General features: G+C 35.5%; 1 protein-coding gene across 2 annotated transcripts in view; it reads right to left on the reverse strand.

Annotated features, from left to right (window-relative positions):
• Positions 1 to 9,232, reverse strand: part of atp7a (ATPase copper transporting alpha) — a 40,941-nt gene that overhangs the window by 4,779 nt on the left and 26,930 nt on the right. For both annotated transcript variants that reach the window (XM_016481191.1, XM_016481192.1), the window contains exons 17-21: positions 8,503 to 8,713; positions 5,408 to 5,554; positions 3,702 to 3,844; positions 3,410 to 3,613; positions 1,638 to 1,755 (exon numbers count right to left, since the gene is read on the reverse strand). In XM_016481191.1, coding sequence (XP_016336677.1) covers positions 1,638 to 1,755; positions 3,410 to 3,613; positions 3,702 to 3,844; positions 5,408 to 5,554; positions 8,503 to 8,713 — 823 coding nt within the window. The remainder of the gene's footprint in view (positions 1 to 1,637; positions 1,756 to 3,409; positions 3,614 to 3,701; positions 3,845 to 5,407; positions 5,555 to 8,502; positions 8,714 to 9,232) is intronic.

Consider the following 9,232-nt stretch of genomic DNA (forward strand, 5'->3'; position numbering starts at 1 on the left):
ATATGAAGATTAAATTTAACATGAAAGACTGCTAATTTTCAACACTTTCTTTAAGATGACTGAAAGGAGGAAAAACCAAAAGTGAAGTATGGACTTACTTTACTCAGTCATTTATTTACTTTATAACAGTAAATAAATATCGGTTCTGCATATTGGTTATCGGGCACATAAACATGCAAATAATTGGTATCGGTTATAAAATATCAATATCGGTCGATCACTAATTTTTTTCTATTCATCTTGCCTCTGTATAATGCATATTAAAGTTCATAAGTGCAGCGCTGCTTTGTTTACAGCAGAAACCAAGGAAATGCTTTAAGCGCCACCTGCTGGCAGAGAGTGAATCTGCGTCTCATTCAGCTGGTCTGCGGTTTCTGTTTCATGCAAATATTTTTTATGTATAGTTTCACAAAACTGAAGTCAAACCATTCAGTTTTTGCTTCAAATTTCGAAATTATACAATCCAATTTAGATTAAAAACTGCTCTTTGTTTGGATCATGATTAAAATGCAGTGTTTGCCTCTAATTTTGAATGGAAAGAGCACAGACAAAGCCTTATTTTGTTTATATGAAGAGATTTATTTTATTTGTGTTATTTATTTGATTTGGGGCTTGTTTTCAAATTTTTGTTTAGTTTTGTTATTTACATTTACATTATATTTAAATTTTGTCATTTAGCAAACACTTTTATCCAAAGCGACTTACAAATGAGGACAATAGAAGCCATCAAAACCAACAAAAGAGCAATAATATGCAAGTGCTATATTAGTATATTATTATAGCTATATTTCAATTTCACAAAGTGCAGCATTTTGTCCAAGCAATAATAAAAAGGACACATTTAATTTATAATTTGTCTTAAATCTCATTTTGTAAAAAAAAAAATTGTGAATCGAATCGTGAGTTGAGTGAATCGTTACATCCCTAATACTGACCTTCAAAGAAAAGTAGCTACAAACTAAAACTTGTACAATATTGTTTACGTTGACGTGTCCTATTTTATTCTATTGGGAAAAGAACTGTAAAACATTGGAGAAAAATGAATTCAGTCTGTCTTATTTTCAGCAAGGATGCATTAAATAGAGCAAAAGTGACAGTAAAGACTTTAATAATGTAACTAAAATCTTTTTCAAATAAATGCTGTTCCTTTGAACTTTCTTCGAAAAAAAAAAAGTTTTAGCAATGATAATAATCAGAAATGTTTCTTGAGCAGCAAATCAGCATATTAGAATGATTTCTGAAGGAAAGTAATGATGCTGAAAATTCAGCTTTGATCACAGAAATAAATTACATTTTAACATATATTCACGTAGAAAACAGTTATTTTAAATTGTAATAATATTTCACTGTTTTTGCTGTATTTGTGATCAAATTAATGCAGCCTTGGTGAGCAGAAGAGACATAATTAAAAACCTTACGGACCCCAAACTTTCGAACAGTTGGATGAATAGAAAATATATTAGCTAATTTATTATTTAGTTCAACATGACCAATATTTTCTGAAGGTTTTCTCTCACCATTTGTTGACTTAATTTCTTAAGCATTTCAGGCTCTATTCTGTACCCTGTCTGTGGAAAGTGCCAATAATACTGATATAATTTAATATTTTTTATCTTATTTGGTTTAGTTGTTTTTACCTGCAGCAATGGGAATCCCCACAAGATTGTAGATCAGTGCAAATACAAAGTTGATTCTGATTCTTTTCACTGTCTTCTTAGAAAGATCGATACTCCCAACAACATCAAGAAGATCATTCTGTTTATGACAAAAAATAAATAAATAAATTGATGAATCAAAAAGTGCCATCTCATGTTAATCTAAACCATACAGTTTTGTGTTTGGGTTAAAAAGGGGGTAAGAAAAGGATACAAATTTCTAACCCTACAAATTGTTAAAAATGCTACTTTTGTAAAAATAAAGAAATAAATTAATTTTTAAAAATCTCAAACAGGCAGATTTTATACTTTTAGATTCTAACATCCAAGTGCAAGCCTTCAGATCAGCAGGTTAAGACTGACAACATTAATTCAGCATTTTTTTAATTCAACCACAACATGTCTCAACATAACACAGCCATTACAGTCTTCATTAGGGCTGCGACGATAAATCGATGCAGAATCGATTGGTGGATCGATTCTGAGATCTTCCGAATGCATTGCGATCTTTCTGCAATCGATTCTGAGCTTAGATTTTAACAGCAGATGGCGCTCTAGGCTAGTTTTTATCCGCACACTCAAATGCTCACGAAGAAGAGCGCTGAAGAACTGTAATTTCACCTCGGCTCAGAATGCTTTTATGACGCGAGATTAATGTAAACATAGCCCACTGTGAACACCCTTGCAATTCGCTACAACCTTTTCGAATTTTATGAATGATTATTTTAGGTTCAAGTGTGTGTAAGGATTTGGAAACAAGCAGAGTACGGCTGTTTCTAAAGCATGCAGTCAGAATTGACTTGAGAAAGAACGATGAATATGAACGATGCATATTGAAGTAGTGTTCATAAGCGCAGCTCTGCTTTGTTTACAGCGGTAAACACTGTATGATTGCTGTTCATGAGCGCCACCTGCTGGCAGAGAGTGAATCTGCGTCTCATGCAGCTCGTCTACTGTTTCGTTCAGATGTGTTTTATGTTGTATAGTTTCACAAAACTGAAGTCAGACCATTCTGTTTTTGCTTCAAATATCGAAATTATACAATCTAATTTAGATTAAAAACTGCTCATGTTGCATGTATGCAGCATCTTTGTTTGGATCGTGATTAAAATGCAGTGGTTGCCTCTAATTTTAAATGGAAAGAGCACAGACAAAGCCTTAGTTTGTTTATATGAAGAGATTTATTTCATCTGTGTAACTTACTTATTTGATTTGGGGTTTGTTTTAAAATTTCAATTTAGTTTTGTTATATGTCAATTTCACTAAGAAATGTGCGGCAATAGCCTAATAAAAGGACACCTTTTCATTTACTGTATAATCTCAGTTTTTTTCGTGAGATAATCGTGAGAAAATCAAATCGTGAATCGAATCGTGAGTTGAGTGAATAATTACATTCAATTCAAGTTTATTTGTATAGCCGTTTTCACGATGCGAATCACTGCAAAGCAGCTTTACAGAAAATTAAAGTTTCTACATTATATTTAGAAATAGCTTATCAGTGGTGACTATCTCAAGTTGATGTCCATATGGCAGAAATGCACGGTAAAAATCAAGCAGTTAGTTAATGTCATGTAATCAAACAGACGGTGAACACTATTAACAGCAATTATTATATGTTGCGGTCAAACTTACAGAAAAATTTGGTAGTTCTGTATGTTGTCTGAATCCCTAGCATTCGGAAAATCTCAGAATTGATAATTTCTCGATTCGCAATGCAATGCATCGATTCATTTTCCCAGCCCTAGTCTTCATACCCTGATGAGCACCACGTCGGCTGCCTCGATGGCTACATCCGTGCCCGTGCCTATAGCGATGCCCACATCTGCCATAGCCAGCGCCGGCGAGTCGTTCACTCCATCGCCCACCATTGCGATGCGTTTTCCCGCTAGCTGGAGCTGCTCCACTTTCGCCACCTTGTGAGATGGCAAGACCTCTGCAAACACCTTCCTGATGCCCACCTGGAAAAACCCCACAACCTCAGCTGCTAAACAATCACCGCGCCAAGAGAACAATCATCACTGAAGGGAATGTCAAAGGGTGCTGTACCTGGGCAGCGATGGCTCGGGCTGTTTTGCTGTTGTCTCCCGTCATCAGCACGACCTCCAGCCCCATTGCTGTGAGAATGTGGACGGCCAGCTCAGCCTCAGGCTTCACCGTGTCTGCTATGGCCACCATTGCACAAAGCTCATCTGAGAAGGATGCAGCACACATGCTCAAAATAAACAAACAATGTGCACATTTGTGACCCTGGACCACAAAACCAGTCATAAGGGTCAATTTTTACGAAACTGAGATTTATGCCTCATCTGAAGGCTGAATAAATAAGCTTTCCATTGATGTATGGTCTGTTAGGAATAGGACAATATTTGGCCGAGATACAACTATCTGAACATCTGGAATCTGAGGGTGCAAAACAAATCAAAATATTGAGAAAATCGCCTTTAAAGTTGTCCAAATTAAGTTCTTAGCAATGCATATTACTAATCAAAAATTAAGTTTTGATATGTTTACGGTAGGAAATTTACAAAATATCTTAATGGAACATGATCTTTACTTAATATCCTAATGATTTTTGGCATAAAAGAAAAATCAATAATTTTCACCCATACAATGTATTGTTGGCTATTGCTACAAATATACCCCAGCGACTTAAGACTGCTTTTGTGCTCCAGGATCACATTTATCAATCTTCAGTTGCAATTAATCAACCTCCATTTGTGACCCTGGAGCACAAAAGCAGTCATATGTAGCACAGGTATATTTGTAATCTGGACATCTGCTGCTGCTTCTCACCACAAGTTGTAGGTCTATTGTTGCAAATTCATATCGAATTCTTGATGACACGAGTCCAAACCAGTGAAATATGATTTTCAAACCCATGCTGATGAAAACAAAGCGATCGCGCTGACTGACATTTGCAAAGCGTGTGCATAAGACGCACCTCTCCGGGAGTGCGTGATAAGTACATTATTGCGAAATATGTCTTGACGAGATTCACACAATAATCTATAATGTCTTAAATGAGCGTTTAGTTAATGGTTGGGGAAAAATCTGATGTGTGACATTATATTAGATCCATGCATTAAGGTAGGTCTCAATGTTAATCATACATTAAAAGAAAATATGGAGTCACTCGCTGCTCTTGATTAAACTACTGTTTATTTGCATCTTTGTTCTTATTTTTAATAACAAAGATAAAATAAAAAATAGCTATATTGTGATTAATGGGCTGTAGCTCAGTCGTTTTCCGTCCGATTCCAACAAGTCATATGTCATTTTGAAGGTATTTTAATGAAGAACTAATTTTTGAAAATTTGCTCATTCCGACTCATTTTGCAAGCACGGGTCACATATCACAGCAAGTGTCATCTGCAAACAAATGATGCAAGTGAATTGTTTGATGCAAATTATTCCCTTTTCTTGCATTTTTTTAAATGACCTTTAAACAACTGATGTAAATTTTAGTGGATGTATAAATTAATTTCCGTTTTGTGAAGGGTTTTGCTTAAAAAGTGTGCCTGTGCTTAAATTATTTGAATGGCAAATAATGCATTCAGGACTCATTTTGCAAGCACGGGTCACATTTTTAGTCAGAGGCAGCCCTAGAACTAAATGCATCATTAGTTACCGAAAGAAAAATCTACCGAGGTCAGAAATATTTTTACAATACTTTTACAATCAAACTCTTGTCTGATGTTTCATATGGAAATTCCTAGTGATCAAAGTGTGTCTGAAATCAGAGTCTCACTCACTGTCCACAGCCACCAGCACTGCAGTGCGTCCTCTCTTCTCGTGCTCCGTCATGGCTTCATCCACATCTGCTCGCACCTGCAGCGCGTTCCTCCTCATCCACTCTCTGTTCCCTATCAGCACGGTGAACGAGGCCGTCTGGACTACAGCTGAAACCGCAAACACAAGCATGGTGTGTTCACACCAGAGGTTGCATTAGATTTTAAAGTGCCCCTATTATGGATTTTGTTAAATTACCTTTCATGCGGTGTGTAACACAGCTCTAAGTGAATGAAAACATCCTGCAAAGTTTTAAATCTGAAAGTGCACCATGTATAAAGTTATTGTCTTTCAAAAGAGTCGTTTTTAAAACGAATTCCAAGCGTTTCATGTTGACGTCAACATGAAACATTAGCATATTGCCCACCCACTTGTTGGTCTTTTCGCCTTGGTCTGAATGAAAATGCAAATTCATTCTATGCCACTAGGTGCCGCTTTTGGAGCGGTAAAATAAAGCAATAAGCCCCAAGAAGCCGTGGTTTACAGTGAATTTATAACAGCTAAGGGGTTGTTAGGCACCAGGCGAAGCGGATTGCTTTTATAAAACGGTTATTCCATACACGTAATAAGGTTTCACAAAATAAAACAGAGCAAATAAAACAACAGACAAACGTAAACAAAGGTGTATGTTTGTAGAGTGATTAACAACAGCTTCGAACTTGGCTCAACCAATCAGAATCAACGACCGGAACTATCCGTTTTATAAATAGCGGTTTCCCCGGTAACGCTGTACACAAAGTAGCACTGCGCTCACAAACGCTGCTTTATCAGGCGTTACAGGTGAGATGAAATGAAAATGAGACCAATCCGACCAATCACCGCAGATTAGCGTCACGCAAAGGAGGAGTTTGGAAAAATGAATCGTTGAGGGAATCATTTGGGAGTCGTTGAGCAAATAAGGTAAAAATAAATGCATATTATAAGACAATGAAAGTCTTTTTTGACCTTGCATGCACGTCAACCTGTTGTTGGGGACTCTCAAAACCAAAATATGAACCTTTCATTACCCATAATAGGGGCACTTTAACATTGTCCGTCTTTTTGGCGGACAGGGTCGTAAAAATTCCGTCATAATCTATTATTAGCCGTCATTTTAATTTTCATATTTGAATTATGAAAAATACACACTTACTGGTAAAAAATGTATAGCCTGAGTATATGTATAGCGTCTGCTAAATGCATAAATTATATTAATTATTAAATTAATTATAATAACACCTTTAATTGCTTGTATTTTTGTTCACATTTTCATTTTTAATAATGAACCTACAGGACAAGCATATAGGCTTATGCATTTATTTATTTATTTATGATGAGAACTGATGAACAGAGACTGTGAGTACTTCTCATATTCAACAACACACACCGCAGTGACAGCAGAGGCCACTAAAAACAACAAAAATGCTAGGGCTGGGTAAAAAAAACTATTTCTCGATTTTAATAGATTCTCATTTTTATGAACCAATATCGATTCTTAAGTCCCAATCGACGCTGTTTTCAGTTGATGAATGAACCGTACATAGGCCTATAGTGCGCCTCCCATCCAATAAATCGCAATAGGCTAAGCTTTGTGCGTTGTTACTTTTGATATGAAAACGTCTCAGATTTGAAATTCTATCCACCAACTGGACAGGGTGGGAATTACAGTTATAAATTACAATAGATCACCCTCAGTGTAATCTGTCAAAGTGAAAGACTGCCTTCAGATTTTTCCGTCACTGCTAAAAAATTTCGTCAATGAAGGAAAACTCTTCCACAAAACTCGCTTTGTACCTGTTGTGAAAGTCCCAAATACGCAGGAAAGTGTCTGGTTTCACAGCACCATCCAGAGGTGGACGAGTATTGATCCTGCATTAATGTGCGTTACATTTTACTACTGTATATACACTGACATTTTTTTTTTATTGATAGCAGCATCTCTGTAGCCATGCTAATAAAATACAACTAGGCAACTACTAGAACTGATTTTATTGTTAAATATGTATGAACGATTTTTAACGTTTTTTACAGGATGCTCATCAATGCTGCATTTATTTGATCAAAACAAAGGAAAAAATGTAATATTGTGAAATATTATTACAATGTAAAATAACATTTTTCTATTTTAATATACATTAAAATGTAATTTATTCCTGTGATCAAAGCTGAATTTCCAGCATCATTATTCCAGTCTTCAGTGTCACATGATCTTCAGAAATCATTCTAATATTCTGATTTATTATCAGATCTGGAAACTGTTGCTGCTTCATATTTTTTTGGAACCTGTGATACTTTTCTTCAGGATTCTTTGATGAATAAAAAGTTAAAAAGAAGAGCATTTATTTAAAATAGAAATCCTTTCTAACAATATACACTACCGTTCAAAAGTTTGGGGTCAGTAAATTTTTATTCTTTTTTTTTTGAAAGAAATGTAAACTTTTATTCAGCAAGGATGTGTTAAATTGATAAGAAGTGATAGCAAAGATTTATATTGTTAGAAAAGATTTATATTTTGAATAAATGCTGTTCTTTTTAACTTTCTATTCATCAAAGAATCCTGAAAAAAGTATCGCAGTTTCCAAAAAAATATGTGTGCTCTAAACTATAGGGAGCCCTTTTACATTAGGCCTACTATAAGGTTACAATTAACAACAGAGCTCAAACTTAAATTTAATTACTATTTATTTTTAACTATAATAATCAACACTCAAATTAAAAAACATGTAAATTGCACTCAATGCCGTTTTTGAATTAACTTCTAAATTATACAATTTCTATTTGCTGTTGAAATATAATCATTTACACAGTGGCTGTCATAACTTGTTTCATAAAAGATTTATTTAAATATAGCCTACATTAAATAATGAAGACATCTCTAACAGGTAAAGTATGAGGTAAATGAAATGCTACGTGACATACAAGCCGTTTTAATCACATCCTTCCACAAATGAAACACTGATTGAGTGATTCCATGAGGTATGTAATTACACACCATTACACTCTCAGAACCTTCAGATTTGTATTTCATTTCGAGTATGCAGCCAATGGGATCCTGCAGAAGCGGTCATGTGACACTCACCGAGCGGCTGCGGGTCCATGATGAGCGGGTGGTCACTGCTGAGCGCTCTGGTGTCGCCGATCTGGATCAAGACGGCATTGCGCTGGTTCTCCTCGCTGTCGCTGTCGTCTCTCTTCAGCAGGTTTTCTGTGTTACTGACCAGACACCTGATCCCACAACCCGGCACGGCCTGGAAATCTGTACAGGTGCCGAGAGACTCCGTACCCAGCTCCTGAACACAGAAGAGGCATTGTGAATCTAAATGCCAAATACAGACTCTTACGCAAATCAAGCACTGATACAGGAACTGATGTTTAAAACAGTCACAAAATACTGAAACATTCTGCACTTGTTTAGACAACAAATATATTATTTATTTATTTACATATGCTGCTGTTTAAAAGTTGAAAGATGTTTCTTATGCTCAGCAAGGCAAGCACAAATACAGTAAAAATGGCAATTTAGCTAAATATTTGTACAATTTAAAATAGCTGTTTTGTATTTGAATATATGTGACCCTGGACCACAAAACCAGTCAATTTTTTTACTTACACAGCATCTGAAACCTGAATAAATAAGCTTTCCATTGATGTATGGTTTGTTAGGACAATATTTGGCAGAGATACAACTATTTGAAAATCTGGAATCTGAGGGTGCAAAAAAATCTAAATATTGAGAAAATCACCTTTGTCCAAATGAAGTTCTTAGCAATGCATATTACTAATCAAAAATTAAGTTTTGATATATTTAC

The sequence above is a fragment of the Sinocyclocheilus anshuiensis genome, unplaced genomic scaffold, assembly GCF_001515605.1.
Source record: "Sinocyclocheilus anshuiensis isolate Anshui unplaced genomic scaffold, SAMN03320099.WGS_v1.1 scaffold121, whole genome shotgun sequence".
NCBI lineage: Eukaryota > Metazoa > Chordata > Actinopteri > Cypriniformes > Cyprinidae > Sinocyclocheilus > Sinocyclocheilus anshuiensis.